We start from the raw sequence: 19,678 nt of genomic DNA on the forward strand, positions 1-19,678 counted from the left end.
AGACTCTCGGTCTCTCTCGCTCGGTCTCTCTCACGCACACACACTCAAGCTCTCGGTCTCTCGCTCGGTTTCTCTCACACACTCAGACTCTCGCTCGGTCTCTCACACACACACACACTCAAGACTCTCGGACTCTCTCTCTCGCTCAGTCTCTCTCACACGCACACACTCTCAGACTCTCGGTCTCTCTCACACACACACTTGGTCTCACTCGCTCTCTCGTTCGGTCTCTCGGTCACTGTCTCTGGCTCGGTCTCTCTCACACAGACACAGTCTCAGACTCTCGGTCTCTCTCTCGTTCGGTCTCTCTCACACACACACACTCTCGGTCTCTCTCTCTCGCTCGGTCTCTCTCTCTCGCTTGGTGTCTCTCACACTCTCACTCAGACTCTCGGTCTCTCTCACACTCTCAGTCTCTCTCTCTCACTCGGTCTCTCTCTCTCGCTCGGTCTCTCTCACACGCACACACTCGGTCTCCCACACACACACTCTCAGACTCTTGGTCTCTCTCTCACTCGATCTCTCTCACACACTCTCGGTCTCTCTCCCTCTCTCGGCCTCTCTCTCTCACACACACACACTCAGACTCTCGGTCTCTCTCACACACACACTCTCAGACTCTCGGTCTCTCTCTCACTCGGTCTCTCTCACACACTCTCAGACTCTCGGTCTCTCTCAATAGCTGTCTCACTCGGTCTCTCTCACACACACACTCAGACTCTCGGTCTCTCTCTCACTCGCTCTCTCGCTCGGTCTCTCTCACACGCACACACTCTCAGACTCTCGGTCTCTCTCTCACTGGCTCACTCGCTCGGTCTCACACACACACACTCTCGGTCTCTCTCGCTCGGTCTCTCTCTCACACACACTCGCAGACTCTCGGTCTCTCTCTCTCGCTCGGTCTCTCTCACACACACACTCTTGGTCTCTCACTCTGTCTCTCTCGCTCGGTCTCTGTCTCACACACACACACACTCTCAGACTCTCGGTCTCTCTTTCTCGCTCGGTCTCTCTCACACACTCTCAGACTCTCGGTCTCTCTTGATCGGTCTCTCACACTCTCAGTCTCTCTCTCTCCCTCTCTCGGTCTCACACATACACACACACTCTGACTCTCGGTCTCTCTCTCTCTCGCTCTGGTCTATCTCACACACAGAGTCTCGGTCTCTCTCTCACTCGCTCGGTCTCTCACACACACACTCTCAGTCTCTCTCTCTCGCTCGGTCTCTCTCACTCAGACTCTCGGTCTCTCACACACACACACTCGCAGACTCTCGGTCTCTCTCTCACTCGGTGTCTCTCACACACGCTCTCAGACTCTCGGTCTCTCTCTCAATAGCTCTCTCGCTCGGTCTCTCTCACACACACTCAGACTCTCGGTCTCTCTCTCACTTGCTCTCTCGCTCGGTCTCTCTCACACGCACACACTCTCAGACTCTCGGTCTCTCTCTCGCTCTCTCGCTCGGTCTGTCACACACTCTCGGTCTCTCTCGCTCGGTCTCTCTCTCACACACTCGCAGACGCTCGGTCTCTCTCTCACTTGCTCTCTCGCTCGGTCTCTCACACACACACTCTCGGTCTCTCTCTCGCTCGGTGTCTCGCACTCACACTCTCAGTCTCTCTCTGTCTCGCTCGGTCTCTCACACGCACAGACTCTCGGTCTCTGTCTCACTCACTCGGTCTCTCACACACTCAGACTCTCGGTCTCTCTCTCGCTCGGTGTCTCACACGCACACACACTCAGGCTCTCGGTCTCTCGCTCAGTTTCTCTCACACGCTCAGACTCTCGCTCGGTCTCTCACACACACACACACACTCAAGACTCTCGGACTCTCTCTCTCGCTCAGTCTCTCTCACGCACACACTCTCAGACTCTCGGTCTCTCTCTTTCTCACTCGGTCTCTCACACACACTCAGGCTCTCGGTCTCTCGCTCGGTTTCTCTCACACACTCAGACTCTCGCTCAGTCTCTCACACACTCTCAGACTCTTGGTTTCTCTCTCGCTCGGTCTCTCTCACGCAGACTCTCGGTCTCTCTCGCTCGGTCTTCCTCTCACACACGCTCTCAGACTCTCGGTCTCTCTCTCGCTCGGTGTCTCTCACACAGACTCTCGGTCTCTCTCGCTCGGTCTTCCTCTCACACACGCTCTCAGACTCTCGGTCTCTCTCTCGCTCGGTGTCTCTCTCTCGGTCTCTCTCACACACACACTCTCAGACTCTCGGTCTCTCTCTCGCTCACTCTCTCGCTCGGTCTCTCTCATACTCGCTCTCTCACACACATACACACACACTCATACTCTCGGTCTCTCGCTCGGTCTCTCACACACACACACACTCTCGGTCTCTCTGTCGCTCGGTCTCACACACACACTCTCAGTCTCTCTCTCGCTCGGTCTCTCTCACACACATACACACACACTCATACTCTCGGTCTCTCGCTCGGTCTCTCACACACACACACTCTCGGTCTCTCTGTCGCTCGGTCTCACACACACACACTCTCAGTCTCTCTCTCGCTCAGTCTCTCTCTCACACAAACTCTCTGTCTCTCTCTCGCTCGGTCTCTCACACACACACACTCAGACTCGGTCTCTCTCAATAGCTCTCTCGCTCGGTGTCTCTCACACACACTCTCGGTCTCTCTCTCTCGCTCGGTCTCTCACACTCACTCTCAGACTCTCGGTCTCTCTCGTTCGGGGTCTCACTCTCAGTCACTCTCTCTCCCTCTCTTGGTCTCACACACACACTCTCAGACTCTCGGTCTCTCACTCACTCTCTCGCTCGGGGTCTCTCTCACACACACTCAGACTCTCGGTCTCTCTCACACACACACTCAGTCTCTCTCGCTCGGTCTCACTCAGACTCTCGGTCGCTCTCTCGCTCGGTCTCTCTCAACACGCACACTCTCGGTCTCTCACGCACACACTCTCAGACTCTTGGTCTCTCTCTCACTCGATCTCTCTCACACACTCTCAGACTCTGGGTCTCTCTCTCACTCGATCTCTCTCACAAACTCTCGGTCTCTCCCTCTCTCGGTCTCTCTCTCACACACACTCTCTCAGACTCTCGGTCTCTCTCGCTCGGTCTCTCTCTCACACAAACTCTCAGACTCTCTGTCTCTCTCTCGCTCGGTCTCTCACACACACACACACACACACACTCAGACTCGGTCTCTCTCAATAGCTCTCTCGCTCGGTGTCTCTCTCACACACTCAGACTCTCGGTCTCTCACTCGCTCTCTCGCTCGGTCTCTCTCACACGCACACACTCTCAGACTCGGTCTCTCTCTCACTCGATCTCACACACTCTCAGACTCGGTCTCTCACTCGCTCTCTCGCTCGGTGTGTGTCTCACACTCTCGGTCTCACACACACACACTCTCATACTCTCGGTCTCTCGCTCGGTCTCTCTCTCACACACACTCTCAGTCTCTCTCTCGCTCGGTCTCTCACACACACACACTCTCGGTCTCTCTCTCGCTCGGTCTCTCTCACACACAGACTCTCGGTCTCTCTCTCGCTCGGTTTCTCTCTCACACACACTCTCAGTCTCTCTCTCGCTCGGTCTCTCACACACACACACTCTCGGTCTCTCGCTCGGTCTCTCTCACACACAGACTCTCGGTCTCTCTCTCGCTCGGTCTCTCACACGCACACACACTCAGGCTCTCGGTCTCTCGCTCGGTTTCTCTCACACACTCAGACTCTCGCTCGGTCTCTCACACACACACAAGACTCTCGGACTCTCTCGCTCAGTCTCTCTCACACGCACACACTCTCAGGCTCTCGGTCTCTCTTTCTGGCTCGGTCTCTCTCACACCCTCAGACTCTCGGTCTATCTTGCTCGGTCTCTCTCACACACAGACTCTCGGTCTCTCTCTCGCTCGGTCTCTCACACGCACACACACTCAGGCTCTCGGTCTCTCGCTCGGTTTCTCTCACACACTCAGACTCTCGCTCGGTCTCTCACACACACACAAGACTCTCGGACTCTCTCGCTCAGTCTCTCTCACACGCACACACTCTCAGACTCTCGGTCTCTCTTTCTGGCTCGGTCTCTCTCACACCCTCAGACTCTCGGTCTATCTCGCTCGGTCTCTCTCACACTCTCACTCTCAGTCTCTCTCCCTCCCTCTCTCGGTCTCACACACACTCTCAGACTCTCGGTCTCTCTCTCTCGCTCGGTCTTCCTCTCACACACACGCTCTCAGACTCTCGGTCTCTCTCTCTCGCTCGGTCTCTCACACACACTCTCGGTCTCTCTCTCTCGCTCGGTCTCTCACACTCACTCTCAGACTCTCGGTCTCTCTCGTTCGGGGTCTCACTCTCAGTCACTCTCTCTCCCTCTCTTGGTCTCACACACACACTCTCAGACTCTCGGTCTCTCACTCACTCTCTCGCTCGGGGTCTCTCTCACACACACTCAGACTCTCGGTCTCTCTCACACACACACTCAGTCTCTCTCGCTCGGTCTCACTCAGACTCTCGGTCTCTCTCTCGCTCGGTCTCTCTCACACGCACACTCGCGGTCTCTCACGCACACACTCTCAGACTCTTGGTCTCTCTCTCACTCGATCTGTCTCACACACTCTCGGTCTCTCCCTCTCTCTCTCCCTCTCTCGGTCTCTCCCTCACACACACACTCTCAGACTCTCTCGCTTGGTCTCTCTCTCACACAAACTCTCAGACTCTCTGTCTCTCTCTCGCTCGGTCTCTCTCACACACACACTCAGACTCGGTCTCTCTCAATAGCTCTCTCGCTCGGTGTCTCTCTCACACACTCAGACTCTCGGTCTCTCACTCGCTCTCTCGCTCGGTCTCTCTCACACGCACACACTCTCAGACTCGGTCTCTCTCTCGCTCGGTCTCTCACACACACACTCGGTCTCTCTCGCTCGGTCTCTCACACACACTCGCAGACTCTCGGTCTCTCTCGCTCGGTCTCTCACACACACACACACACTCTCGGTCTCTCTCTCTCTCGGTCTCTCACACTCACTCTCTCTGTCTCGCTCGGTCTCTCTCACACGCACAGACTCACGGTCTCTGTCTCACTCACTCGATCTCACACACACTCAGACTCACGGTCTCTCACTCGCTCTCTCGCTCGGTGTGTGTCTCACACTCTCGGTCTCACACACACACACACTCTCATACTCTCGGTCTCTCGCTCGGTCTCTCTCTCACACACTCTCAGTCTCTCTCTCGCTCGGTCTCTCACACACACACACTCTCGGTCTCTCTCTCGCTCGGTCTCTCTCACACACAGACTCTCGGTCTCTCTCTCGCTCGGTCTCTCTCACGCACACACACTCAGGCTCTCGGTCTCTCGCTCGGTTTCTCTCACACACTCAGACTCTCGCTCGGTCTCTCACACACACACACACACACAAGACTCTCGGACTCTCTCGCTCAGTCTCTCTCACACGCACACACTCTCAGACTCTCGGTCTCTCTTTCTCGCTCGGTCTCTCTCACACCCTCAGACTCTCGGTCTCTCTCGCTCGGTCTCTCTCACACTCACACTCTCAGTCTCTCTCCCTCCCTCTCTCGGTCTCACACACACACACTCTGACTCTCGGTCTTTCTCACTCGCTCGGTCTCTCACACACACACAATCTCAGTCTCTCTCTCGCGCTCGTTCTCTCTCACTCAGACTCTCGGTCTCTCTCTCTCTCTCTCTCCCTCTCTCAGTCTCTCTCACGCACACACACTCGCAGACCCTCGGTCACTCTCTCACTTGGTCTCTCTCACACACACTCTCAGACTCTCGGTCTCTCTCTCAATAGCTCTCTCGCTCGGTCTCTCACACACACTCAGACTCTCGGTCTCTCTCTCACTCGCTCTCTCGCTTGGTCTCTCTCACACATTCTCAGACTCTTGGTCTCTCTCTCACTCGCTCTCTCGCTCGGTCTCTCACACACTCTCGGTCTCTCTCGCTCGGTCTCACACACACTCGCAGACGCTTGGTCTCTCACTTGCTCTCTCGCTCGGTCTCGCGCACACACTCTCGGTCTCTCACACACACACTCTCGGTCTCTCTCTCGCTCGGTGTCTCACACGCACAGACTCTCGGTCTCTGTCTCACTCACTCGGTCTCTCACACACTCAGACTCTCGGTCTCTCTCTCGCTCGGTCTCTCACACGCACACACACTCAGGCTCTCGGTCTCTCGCTCGGTTTCTCTCACACACTCAGACTCTCGCTCGGTCTCTCACACACACACACACACTCAAGACTCTCGGACTCTCTCTCGCTCAGTCTCTCTCACACGCACACACTCTCAGACTCTCGGTCTCTCTCTTTCTCGCTCGGTCTCTCACACACTCTCAAACTCGGTCTCTCCCTCTCTCGGTCTCTCACACACACACACACTCAGGCTCTCGGTCTCTCGCTCGGTTTCTCTCACACACTCAGACTCTCGCTCGGTCTCTCTCTCACACACACTCAAGACTCTCGGACTCTCTCTCTCGCTCAGTCTCTCTCACACGCACACACTCTCAGACTCTCGGTCTCTCTCTTTCTCGCTCGGTCTCTCACACACTCTCAGACTCTTGGTTTCTCTCTCGCTCGGTCTCTCTCACACAGACTCTCGGTCTCTCTCGCTCGGTCTTCCTCTCACACACGCTCTCAGACTCTCGGTCTCTCTCTCGCTCGGTGTCTCTCTCTCGGTCTCTCTCACACACACACTCTCAGACTCTCGGTCTCTCTCTCGCTCACTCTCTCGCTCGGTCTCTCTCACACTCGCTCTCTCACACACATACACACACACTCATACTCTCGGTCTCTCTCTCTCGCTCGGTCTCTCTCTCACACACACACTCTCGGTCTCTCTGTCGCTCGGTCTCACTCACACACACTCTCAGTCTCTCTCTCGGTCTCTCTCTCACACACACAGACTCTCGGTCTCTCTCTCGCTCACTCTTTCGCTCGGTCTCTCTCATACTCGCTCTCTCACACACATACACACACACTCATACTCTCGGTCTCTCTCTCTCGCTCGGTCTTCCTCTCACACACGCTCTCAGACTCTCGGTCTCTCTCTCGCTCGGTCTCTCTCACACTCACACTCTCAGACTCTCTCTCTCACTCTCTCTCACTCGGTGTCTCTCACACACACACAGACTCTCGCTTCAAGGTCTCTCTCTCTCTCTCTGCAGACATATGAAATGACACCAATGCACAGAATAAAATCACATCCTTTATTGGTTTGTCAGTTTTACACTTATGAGCTGGTCCTGGCTGGAGAGCCAGACGTCCAGACTGAGAGTCGGGCTGTCTGGACTCCTCTCACACACAGTCTGCAACTCAACAATGACTGAACAGCAACCAGATTATTACAATTCATTTATATTATATTCATATACATCACTGAGATGGCCCTGTGGACACCAGGCCTCCCTCTCTGGTTAAATTTCTATCTACACTGTCCCCATCAAACACTCCCAGGACAGGTACAGCACGGGGTTAGATACAGAGTAAAGCTCCCTCTACACTGTCCCCATCAAACACTCCCAGGACAGGTACAGCACGGGGTTAGATACAGAGTAAAGCTCCCTCTACACCGTCCCCATCAAACACTCCCAGGACAGGTACAGCACGGGGTTAGATACAGAGTAAAGCTCCCTCTACACTGTCCCCATCAAACACTCCCAGGACAGATACAGCACGGGGTTAGAAACAGAGTAAAGCTCCCTCTACACCGTCCCCATCAAACACTCCCAGGACAGGTACAGCACGGGGTTAGATACAGAGTAAAGCTCCCTCTACACTGACCCCATCAAACACTCCCAGGACAGGTACAGCACGGGGTTAGATACAGAGTAAAGCTCCCTCTACACCGTCCCCCATCAAAAACTCCCAGGACAGGTACAGCACGGGGTTAGATACAGAGTAAAGCTCCCTCTACACCGTCCCCATCAAAAACTCCCAGGGACGGGGACAGCACGGGGGGGTGGGGTGGCGGAGAAGGGGGTGGGTAGGGTTGTTGGACAGAAGCTTCGGGGAAGGCCCCGGGAGCTCAGCGTCCGTCTGCTGGTGCTGGTGGTGGGTGGCGAGAGCACTCGCAGGCGATGGGGTCAGTCGCTCGGCACGGTCACTGGTCCAGGTGGAAGGCGCGCAGCAGGCCGGCCAGGTCCCGGTTGTCGGCGGCCTGGTAGAGGTCCGTCTGGCCCAGCATGGACAGGGCCATGCGCAGCGTGCTCCAGATGTTGTCCGACATCTGGCCCCGCTCTCCCTCCGGACCCCGGCTCTTCCTCTGCATATTCAGGGCCTCTAGGAAGTGTTCCACGGCCTCCCTGCCAAAGACACAAAACAAAAAGGCGAGGTGAACGGTCACGCCCTCGACATCGAGGCGGCATTCGACCGAGTGTGGCATCGCGGAGCCCTGGCAAACCTGCAGTCGATGGGAATCGGAGGGGGGGGGGGAAACGGCAGCATTCGACCGGGTGTGGCATCGCGGAGCCCTGGCTAAATGGGAATCGGCAGCATTCGACTGGGTGTGGCATCGCGGAGCCCTGGCTAAATGGGAATCGGGTGGAGAACGGCAGCATTCGACCGAGTGTGGCATCGCGGAGCCCTGCCTAAATGGGAATCGGGGGGAAAACTCTCCGCTGGTTGGAGTCAGACCCAGCGCAAAGGAAGGTGGTTGTGGTTGTCGGAGGTCAGTCATCTCAGCTCCCGGGACATCACTGCAGGAGTTCCTCAGGGTTAGTGTCCTCGGCCCAACCATCTTCAGCTGCTTCCTCAATGACCTTCCTTCCATCATAAGGTCAGAAGTGGGGATGTTCGCTGATGGTTGCACAATGTTCAGCACCATTCGCGACTCCTCAGATACTGAAGCAGCCCCGTGTCCAAAATGCAGCAAGACCTGGACACTATCCAGGCTCAGGGCTGACAAGTGGCGAGTAACATTCACGCCACACAAGTGCCTGGCAATGACCATCTCCAACAAGAGAGAATCCAACCATCGTCCCCTTGACGTTCAATGGCATCACCATCACTGAATCCCCCACTATCAACATCCTGGGGGTTACCATTGACCAGAAACTGAACTGGGACCAGCCAGATAAATACTGTGGCTACAAGAGCAGGTCAGAGGCTGGGAATCCTGTGGAGAGTCACTCACCTCCTGACTCCCCGTCAAAGCCTGTCCACCATCGACAATGCACAAGTCAGGAGTGTGATGGGACACTCCCCACTTGCCTGGATGAGTTGCAGCTCCCAAAACACTCGAGAAGTTCGACACCGTCCAGGACAAAGCAGCCCCCCCGCTCGATCGGCACCCCATCCACAAACATTCACTCCCTCCACCACCGACGCACAGTGGCAGCAGCGTGTGTACCATCTACAAGATGCACTGCAGCAACTCGCCAAGGCTCCTTCGACAGCGCCGCCCAAACCCACGACCCGCGCCCATCTAGAAGGACGAGGGCAGCAGACACATGGGGAACACCCACCGCCTGGAAGTTCCCCTCCGAGCCACTCACCATCCCGACTTGGGAATATTTCGGCCGTTCCTTCACTGTCGCCAGGTCAAAATCCTGGAACTCCCTCCCTAACAGCGCCGTGGGTGTACCTACACCACACGGACAAAATCCTGGAACTCCCTCCCTAACAGCACCGTGGGTGTACCTACACCACACGGGGACAAAATCCTGGAACTCCCTCCCTAACAGCGCCGTGGGTGTACCTACACCACACACGGGGACAAAATCCTGGAACTCCCTCCCTAACAGCGCCGTGGGTGTACCTACACCACACGGGGACAAAATCCTGGAACTCCCTCCCTAACAGCGCTGTGGGTGTACCTACACCACACGGGACAAAATCCTAGAACTCCCTCCCTAACAACGCCGTGGGTGTACCTACACCACACGGACAAAATCCTGGAACTCCCTCCCTAACAGCGCTGTGGGTGTACCTACACCACACGGACAAAATCCTGGAACTCCCTCCCTAACAACGCCGTGGGTGTACCTACACCACACGGGGACTGCAGCGGCTCAAGAAGGCGGCTCACCCCCACCCCCTTCTCAAGGGGGCAATTAGGGACGGGCAATAAATGCTGGGCCCGGCCAGCGACTCCCACATCCCCGTGAGTGAGTGAATGAATGTGTTTTATTACAGTTCGGAGGTCGGGGCTCTGCGTTTACACCCCCTGCACCTACCTGTGCGCCCCCAGGTTGATACAGCTGATGCCCAGGTTGTACCGAGAGCGGATAAATCCTGGTTGCAGCTCCAGCGCCCTCCGATAAGCCTCCACCGCTTCCTCACTGCGCGACCCGTTCGCCAGCGTCGCCCCCAACTTGTTCCACAGCAAGTAGTCCTGGGTGGGGGGAGAGAGAGAGAGAGAGAGAGAGTGAGACACAGGCGAGAGAGAGAGACACACACAGGCGAGAGAGAGAGAGAGACACACAGGCGAGAGAGAGAGAGAGAGAGAGAGAGAGAGTGAGACACAGGCGAGAGAGAGAGAGTGAGACACAGGCGAGAGAGATAGAGAGAGAGACACACAGGCGAGAGAGATAGAGAGAGAGACACACAGGCGAGAGAGAGAGAGAGAGACACACAGGCGAGAGAGAGAGAGAGAGACACACAGGCGAGAGAGAGAGAGAGAGACACACAGGCGAGAGAGAGAGAGAGAGACACACAGGCGAGAGAGAGAGAGAGTGAGACACAGGTGAGAGAGAGAGAGAGAGAGTGAGAGAGTGAGACACGGGAGAGAGTGAGACACAGGCGAGAGAGAGAGAGAGAGACACAGGCGAGAGAGAGAGAGAGAGACACAGGGGAGAGAGAGAGAGAGAGACACAGGGGAGAGAGAGAGAGAAAAACAGGCGAGAGAGAGAGAGAGACACAGGGGAGAGAGAGAGTGAAACACAGGCGAGAGAGAGAGAGAGTGAGACACAGGCGAGAGAGAGAGACACACAGGCGAGAGAGAGAGAGAGACACACAGGCGAGAGAGAGAGAGAGAGACACACAGGCGAGAGAGAGAGAGAGAGACACACAGGCGAGAGAGAGAGAGAGACACACACAGGCGAGAGAGAGAGAGAGAGACACACACAGGCGAGAGAGAGAGAGAGAGAGAGAGTGAGACACAGGCGAGAGAGAGAGAGAGAGAGAGACAGGGGAGAGAGAGAGAGAGAGTGAGAGAGTGAGACACGGGAGAGAGAGAGAGAGAGTGAGACACAGGCGAGAGAGAGAGAGAGAGACACAGGCGAGAGAGAGAGAGAGACACAGGGGAGAGAGAGAGAGAAAAACAGGCGAGAGAGAGAGAGAGAGACACAGGGGAGAGAGAGAGAGAGACAGAGTGAAACACAGGCGAGAGAGAGAGAGAGTGAGACACAGGCGAGAGAGAGAGAGAGTGAGACACAGGCAAGAGAGAGAGAGTGAGACACAGGCGAGAGAGAGAGAGAGAGAGACACAGGCGAGAGAGAGAGAGAGAGACACAGGGGAGAGAGAGAGAGAGAGACACAGGGGAGAGAGAGAGAGAGAGAAAAACAGGCGAGAGAGAGAGAGAGACACAGGGGAGAGAGAGAGAGAGACACAGGCGAGAGAGAGAGACACACAGGCGAGAGAGAGAGAGAGACACACAGGCGAGAGAGAGAGAGAGAGAGAGAGAGAGTGAGACACAGGCGAGAGAGAGAGAGAGAGTGAGACACAGGCGAGAGAGATAGAGAGAGAGACACACAGGCGAGACAGATAGAGGGAGAGACACACAGGCGAGAGAGAGAGAGAGAGACACACAGGCGAGAGAGAGAGAGAGAGAGAGAGTGAGACACAGGCGAGAGAGAGAGAGAGAGAGAGACAGGGGAGAGAGAGAGAGAGAGAGAGTGAGAGAGTGAGACACGGGAGAGGGAGAGAGAGAGAGAGAGTGAGACACAGGCGAGAGAGAGAGAGAGAGACACAGGCGAGAGAGAGAGAGAGACACAGGGGAGAGAGAGAGAGAGAGAGAAAAACAGGCGAGAGAGAGAGAGAGAGACACAGGGGAGAGAGAGAGAGAGAGAGAGTGAAACACAGGCGAGAGAGAGAGAGAGTGAGACACAGGCGAGAGAGAGAGAGTGAGACACAGGCGAGAGAGAGAGAGTGAGACACAGGCGAGAGAGAGAGAGTGAGACACAGGCGAGAGAGAGAGAGAGAGAGAGAGAGACACAGGCGAGAGAGAGAGAGAGAGAGAGAGAGACACAGGCGAGAGAGAGAGAGAGAGAGAGTGACAAAGGCGAGAGAGAGAGAGAGAGTGACACAGGCGAGAGAGAGAGAGACACAGGCGAGAGAGAGAGAGAGACACACAGGCGAGAGAGAGAGAGAGTGAGACACAGGCGAGAGAGAGAGAGACACAGGCGAGAGAGAGAGAGACACAGGCGAGAGAGAGAGAGACACAGGCGAGAGAGAGAGAGACACAGGCGAGAGAGAGAGAGACACAGGCGAGAGAGAGAGAGTGAGACACAGGCGAGAGAGAGAGAGTGAGACACATGCGAGAGAGAGAGAGTGAGACACAGGCGAGAGAGAGAGAGAGTGAGACACAGGCGAGAGAGAGAGAGACACAGGCGAGAGAGAGAGAGTGAGACACAGGCGAGAGAGAGAGAGACACAGGCGAGAGAGAGAGAGTGAGACACAGGCGAGAGAGAGAGTGAGACACAGGCGAGAGAGAGAGTGAGACACAGGCGAGAGAGAGAGAGTGAGACACAGGCGAGAGAGAGAGTGAGACACAGGCGAGAGAGAGAGACACAGGCGAGAGAGAGAGTGAGAGACAGGCGAGAGAGAGAGAGAGTGAGACACATGCGAGAGAGAGAGAGTGAGACACATGCGAGAGAGAGAGAGAGAGTGAGACACATGCGAGAGAGAGTGAGTGAGACACATGCGAGAGAGAGAGTGAGACACAGGCGAGAGAGAGAGAGAGAGACACATGCGAGAGAGAGTGAGTGAGACACATGCGAGAGAGAGAGAGTGAGACACAGGCGAGAGAGAGAGAGAGTGAGACACAGGCGAGAGAGAGAGAGAGTGAGACACAGGCGAGAGAGAGAGAGAGGGACACAGGCGAGAGAGAGAGAGAGAGAGAGTGACACAGGTGAGAGAGAGGTAGAGTGACACAGGCGAGAGAGAGAGAGAGAGAGAGACACATGAGAGAGAGAGAGTGAGACACATGAGAGAGAGAGAGTGAGACACATGAGAGAGAGAGAGTGAGACACATGCGAGAGAGAGAGAGAGAGTGAGACACATGCGAGAGAGAGTGAATGAGACACATGCGAGAGAGAGAGTGAGACACAGGCGAGAGAGAGAGAGAGAGAGACACATGCGAGAGAGAGTGAGTGAGACACAGGCGAGAGAGAGAGAGAGAGTGAGACACAGGCGAGAGAGAGAGAGAGAGACACAGGCGAGAGAGAGAGAGAGAGACACAGGCGAGAGAGAGAGAGAGAGAGTGACACAGGTGAGAGAGAGAGAGAGTGACACAGGTGAGAGAGAGAGAGAGTGACACAGGCGAGAGAGAGAGAGAGAGACACATGAGAGAGAGTGAGACACATGAGAGAGAGAGAGTGAGACACATGCGAGAGAGAGTGAGACACAGGCGAGAGAGAGAGAGACACAGGCGAGAGAGAGAGAGACACAGGCGAGAGAGAGAGAGACACAGGCGAGAGAGAGAGAGAGACACAGGCGAGAGAGAGAGAGACACAGGCGAGAGAGAGAGAGTGAGACACAGGCGAGAGAGAGAGTGAGACACATGCGAGAGAGAGAGTGAGACACAGGCGAGAGAGAGAGAGAGACACAGGCGAGAGAGAGAGTGAGACACGTGCGAGAGAGAGAGAGTGAGACACAGGCGAGAGAGGGAGAGTGAGACACATGCGAGAGAGAGTGAGAGTGAGACACAGGCGAGAGAGATAGAGAGAGTGAGACACATGCGAGAGAGAGAGAGTGAGAGTGAGACACAGGCGAGAGAGAGAGAGTGAGAGTGAGACACAGGCGAGTGAGAGCGAGAGAGTGAGACACAGGCGAGAGTGAGAGAAAGTGAGACACAGGCGAGAGAGAGAGAGAGACACAGGCGAGAGAGAGAGAGAGAGAGACACAGGCGAGAGAGAGAGAGAGAGTGAGACACAGGCGAGAGAGAGAGAGTGAGAGTGAGACACAGGCGAGTGACAGCGAGAGAGTGAGACACAGGCGAGAGTGAGAGAAAGTGAGACACAGGCAAGAGAGAGAGAGAGACACAGGCGAGAGAGAGAGAGAGAGAGAGAGACACAGGCGAGAGAGAGAGAGAGAGTGAGACACATGCGAGAGAGAGAGAGAGAGTGAGACACATGTGAGAGAGAGAGAGAGAGAGACACAGGCGAGAGAGAGAGAGACACAGGCGAGAGAGAGAGAGAGAGAGACACAGGTGAGAGAGAGAGAGAGAGTGAGACACAGGCGAGAGAGAGTGAGACACAGACACAGGCGAGAGAGAGAGAGAGAGTGAGACACATGCGAGAGAGCGCGGGAGGGAGACAGAGAGAGAGACAGTTACAGAAGAGGGAGGGACAGAGAGAGATAGAGAGACAGAGCGAGAGAGAGAGAGAGACAGAGAGAGACAGTTACAGAAGAGGGAGTGAGGGACAGAGAGAGAGAGAGAGACAGTTACAGAAGAGGGAGGGAGGGACAGAGAGAGAGAGAGAGACAGTTACAGAAGAGGGAGGGAGGGAGAGAGAGAGAGACAGAGAGTGAGACAGTTACAGAAGAGGGAGGGAGAGAGAGCTTCTCTTACGTTGGGCCTGACGCTGAGGGCAGTGTTGAAACAGTCGACGGCCTTGTCGAACTCTCCACTGAGGTTGAAGAGCACTCCGAGTCCACACTGGACCTCAGCATCAACGTCCCCGGAGGTACTCTGCACAGCCTTGAGAAACAGTTCCTTCACCTCACTAAACAGGGAGCTGAGAGAGAGAGAGAGAGAGAGAGAGACGTCACCAAGAGACCAGCAACAAACCCAACTCAGCCCTCCCCAATCACACTGACCCAGCTCCCTCTCTCTCTCACACTGAGAGCGAGGGGATTAGAGGGAGGGTCTTCGATGGGAGAGCAAGGGGATTAGAGGGAGGGTCTTCGATGGGAGAGCAAGGGGATTAGAGGGAGGGTCTTCGATGGGAGAGCAAGGGGATTAGAGGGAGGGTCTTCGATGGGAGAGCGAGGGGATTAGAGGGAGGGTCTTCGATGGGAGAGTGAGGGGATTAGAGGGAGGGTCTTCGATGGGAGAGCAAGGGGATTAGAGGGAGGGTCTTCGATGGGAGAGCGAGGGGATTAGAGGGAGGGTCTTCGATGGGAGAGTGAGGGGATTAGAGGGAGGGTCTTCGATGGGAGAGCAAGGGGATTAGAGGGATGGTCTTCAATGGGAGAGTGAGGGGATTAGAAGGATGGTCTTCAATTGGAGAGTGAGGGGAATAGAGGGAGGGTCTTCGATGGGAGAGTGAGGGGAATAGAGGGAGGGTCTTCGATGGGAGAGTGAGGGGAATAGAGGGATGGTCTTCGATGGGAGAGCGAGGGGATTAGAGGGAGAGTCATCGATGGGAGAGTGAGGGGATTAGAGGGAGGGTCTTCGATGGGAGAGCAAGGGGATTAGAGGGAGGGTCTTCGATGGGAGAGCGAGGGGATTAGAGGGAGGGTCTTCGATGAGAGAGCAAGGGGATTAGAGGGAGGGTCTTCGATGGGAGAGCGAGGGGATTAGAGGGAGGGTCTTCGATGGGAGAGCGAGGGGATTAGAGGGAGGGTCTTCGATGGGAGAGCAAGGGGATTAGAGGGAGGGTCTTCGATGGGAGAGTGAGGGGATTAGAGGGGAGGGTCTTCGATTGGAGAGTGAGGGGATTAGAGGGGATGGTCTTCGATGGGAGAGTGAGGGGATTAGAGGGATGGTCTTCAATGGGAGAGTGAGGGGGTTAGAGGGATGGTCTTCGATGGGAGAGTGAGGGGATTAGAGGGGATGGTCTTCGATGGGAGAGTGAGGGGATTAGAGGGGATGGTCTTCGATGGGAGAGTGAGGGGGTTAGAGGGAGGGTCTTCGATGGGAGAGTGAGGGGATTAGAGGGATGGTCTTCGATGGGAGAGTGAGGGGATTAGAGGGAGGGTCTTCGATGGGAGAGTGAGGGGATTAGAGGGAGGGTCTTCGATGGGAGAGGTATCTCTTACTCAGAGAGCACTGAGCCGAAGGCTCTCCGTCCATGTGATGTAGTCGATGTGTCCGTGACAAGATGCGAGAACCTGGGGTTATGCTTCAGCCAATCGCGGAGTGTCTCACAGGCCTGTTTCTGCAGTGATTCGTTGGTGAAGCTGACAGCGAGAGCCATCAGAGCGGTCAAATTATCCGGCTTCAGCTGCAGACACCTGGGAAACCAAAGGGAGAGCATGATAACCCTCCTATAGTCCCATCCACTTTACACCCAGTGTCAGCATCGAGCACTCCCAGGGACAGGTACAATACAGAGCTCCCTCTACATTACCCTGACAATGTAACCCCTCCCCACTTTATACCCAGTGTCAGCATCGAGCACTCCCAGGGACAGGTACAATACAGAGCTCCCTCCACTGTTCTCAGAGAAGCTTCGAATCCATTCTTACTCCGCCCTGATCTTCATCCTTACCTGCGGAGAGCGCTAATCGCTGCATGTTCTTGCTCATTCTCAGCCTGTGTGGTCCCCAAGTATTGCCAGGCCTGATAGAGGAAAGAGAGAGAGACAGAAATCTCAGCCTTAAGATCACATGCTGTGAATGAGGGAGAGCCGCACTGTCGGAGGGTCAGCGCTGAGGGAAAGCCGCACTGTGGGAGGGTCAGTGCTGAGGGAGTGCCGCACTGTCGGAGGGTCAGCACTGAGGGAGAGCCACACTGTCGGAGGGTCAGCGCTGAGGGAGAGCCGCACTGTCGGAGGGTCAGTGCTGAGGGAGAGCCGCACTGTCGGAGGGTCAGTGCTGAGGGAGCGCCGCACTGTCGGAGGGTCAGTGCTGAGGGAGCGCCGCACTGTCGGAGGGTCAGTGCTGAGGGAGCGCCGCACTGTCGGAGGGGCAGTGCTGAGGGAGCGCCGCACTGTCGGAGGGTCAGTGCTGAGGGAGCACCGCACTGTCGGAGGGTCAGTGCTGAGGAAGCACCGCACTGTCGGAGGGTCCAGTGCTGAGGAAGCACCGCACTGTCGGAGGGTCAGTGCTGAGGGAGCGCCGCACTGTCGGAGGGTCGGTACTGAGGGTCTATGTGCACAAACCTCCATGTGTTCTCCATTCTGTTGCACCGCGGCCTCGAACAGGAGGACGGCGTTGGGGAGATCTCCCTCCTGCAGCCTCCGTAGTCCCTCCTCGTAGGGGTGAGGGTGGCCTTGCATCGGATTTTCCTCCTCGAATTTGTAACCCTGGAGGATGGGGGGTGCAGAACAGGGAGACCATGAACGAAGAGTGAGAAAGGGAGAGGGAGAGGGGGACGGAGCGAGGGAGAGGGGGACGGAGCGAGGGAGAGGGGGACGGAGCGAGGGAGAGGGGGACGGAGCGAGGGAGAGGGGGACGGAGCGAGGGAGAGGGGGACGGAGCGAGGGAGAGGGGGACGGAGCGAGGGAGAGGGGACGGAGCGAGGGAGAGGGGGACGGAGCGAGGGAGAGGGGGACGGAGCGAGGGAGAGGGGGACGGAGCGAGGGAGAGGGGGACGGAGCGAGGGAGAGGGGGACGGAGCGAGGGAGAGGGGGACGGAGCGAGGGAGAGGGGGACGGAGCGAGGGAGTGTGCGACGGAGCGAGGGAGTGGGCGACGGAGCGAGGGAGTGTGCGACGGAGCGAGGGAGTGTGCGACGGAGCGAGGGAGTGTGCGACGGAGCGAGGGAGTGTGCGACGGAGCGAGGGAGTGTGCGACGGAGCGAGGGAGTGTGCGACGGAGCGAGGGAGTGTGCGACGGAGCGAGGGAGAGGGGACGGAGCGAGGGAGAGGGGGACGGAGCGAGGGAGAGGGGCGGAGCGAGGGAGTGTGCGACGGAGCGAGGGAGTGTGCGACGGAGCGAGGGAGTGTGCGACGGAGCGAGGGAGTGTGCGACGGAGCGAGGGAGTGTGCGACGGAGCGAGGGAGTGTGCGACGGAGCGAGGGAGTGTGCGACGGAGCGAGGGAGTGTGCGACGGAGCGAGGGAGTGTGCGACGGAGCGAGGGAGTGTGCGACGGAGCGAGGGAGTGTGCGACGGAGCGAGGGAGTGTGCGACGGAGCGAGGGAGTGTGCGACGGAGCGAGGGAGTGTGCGACGGAGCGAGGGAGTGTGCGACGGAGCGAGGGAGTGTGCGACGGAGCGAGGGAGTGTGCGACGGAGCGAGGGAGTGTGCGACGGAGCGAGGGAGTGTGCGACGGAGCGAGGGAGTGTGCGACGGAGCGAGGGAGTGTGCGACGGAGCGAGGGAGTGTGCGACGGAGCGAGGGAGTGTGCGACGGAGCGAGGGAGTGTGCGACGGAGCGAGGGAGTGTGCGACGGAGCGAGGGAGTGTGCGACGGAGCGAGGGAGTGTGCGACGGAGCGAGGGAGTGTGCGACGGAGCGAGGGAGTGTGCGACGGAGCGAGGGAGTGTGCGACGGAGCGAGAGAGGGAGAGGGGACGGAGAGAGGGAGAGGGGGACGGAGAGAGGGAGAGGGGGACGGAGAGAGGGAGAGGGGGACGGAGAGAGGGAGAGGGGGACGGAGAGAGGGAGAGGGGGACGGAGAGAGGGAGAGGGGGACGGAGAGAGGGAGAGGGGGACGGAGAGAGGGAGAGGGGGACGGAGAGAGGGAGAGGGGGACGGAGAGAGGGAGAGGGGGACGGAGAGAGGAGAGAGGGGACGGAGAGAGGGAGAGGGGGACGGAGAGAGGGAGAGGGGGACGGAGCGAGGGAGAGGGGGACGGAGCGAGGGAGAGGGGGACGGAGCGAGGGAGAGGGGGACGGAGCGAGGGAGAGGGGACGGAGCGAGGGAGAGGGGACGGAGCGAGGGAGAGGGGGACGGAGCGAGGGAGAGGGGGACGGAGCGAGGGGAGAGGGGGACGAGCGAGGGAGAGGGGGACGGAGCGAGGGAGAGGGGACGGAGCGAGGGAGAGGGGGACGGAGCGAGGGAGAGGGGGACGGAGCGAGGGAGAGGGGGACGGAGCGAGGGAGAGGGGGACGGAGCGAGGGAGAGGGGGACGGAGCGAGGGAGAGGGGGACGGAGCGAGGGAGAGGGGGACGGAGCGAGGGAGAGGGGGACGGAGCGAGGGAGAGGGGGACGGAGCGAGGGAGAGGGGGACGGAGCGAGGGAGAGGGGGACGGAGCGAGGGAGAGGGGGACGGAGCGAGGGGAGAGGGGGACGGAGCGAGGGAGAGGGGGACGGAGCGAGGGAGAGGGGGACGGAGCGAGGGAGAGGGGGACGGAGCGAGGGAGAGGGGGACGGAGCGAGGGAGAGGGGGGACGGAGCGAGGGAGAGGGGGACGGAGCGAGGGAGAGGGGGACGGAGCGAGGGAGAGGGGGACGGAGCGAGGGAGAGGGGGACGGAGCGAGGGAGAGGGGGACGGAGCGAGGGAGAGGGGGACGGAGCGAGGGAGAGGGGGACGGAGCGAGGGAGAGGGGGACGGAGCGAGGGAGAGGGGGACGGAGCGAGGGAGAGGGGGACGGAGCGAGGGAGAGGGGGACGGAGCGAGGGAGAGGGGTCAGTGTTCAGCAGACTGACCGGTTAAGTCCACGTGTCTGTTTTGCTCTCTCCCCCGTGCTAAACTCTC

General features: G+C 57.8%; 1 protein-coding gene across 1 annotated transcript in view; it reads right to left on the reverse strand.

Annotated features, from left to right (window-relative positions):
• Positions 1-7,183: 7,183 nt before the first annotated feature.
• Positions 7,184-19,678, reverse strand: part of pex5 (peroxisomal biogenesis factor 5) — a 13,918-nt gene continuing 1,423 nt past the window's right edge. Inside the window, exons 2-7 of the mRNA XM_078537251.1 lie at positions 17,201-17,344; positions 16,589-16,659; positions 16,137-16,331; positions 14,725-14,890; positions 10,169-10,326; positions 7,184-8,296 (exon numbers count right to left, since the gene is read on the reverse strand). Coding sequence (XP_078393377.1) covers positions 8,095-8,296; positions 10,169-10,326; positions 14,725-14,890; positions 16,137-16,331; positions 16,589-16,659; positions 17,201-17,344 — 936 coding nt within the window. The 3' untranslated portion in view covers positions 7,184-8,094. The remainder of the gene's footprint in view (positions 8,297-10,168; positions 10,327-14,724; positions 14,891-16,136; positions 16,332-16,588; positions 16,660-17,200; positions 17,345-19,678) is intronic.

This window comes from Cetorhinus maximus, unplaced genomic scaffold (assembly GCF_964194155.1).
Source record: "Cetorhinus maximus unplaced genomic scaffold, sCetMax3.hap1.1 HAP1_SCAFFOLD_2101, whole genome shotgun sequence".
Taxonomy (NCBI): Eukaryota; Metazoa; Chordata; class Chondrichthyes; order Lamniformes; family Cetorhinidae; genus Cetorhinus; species Cetorhinus maximus.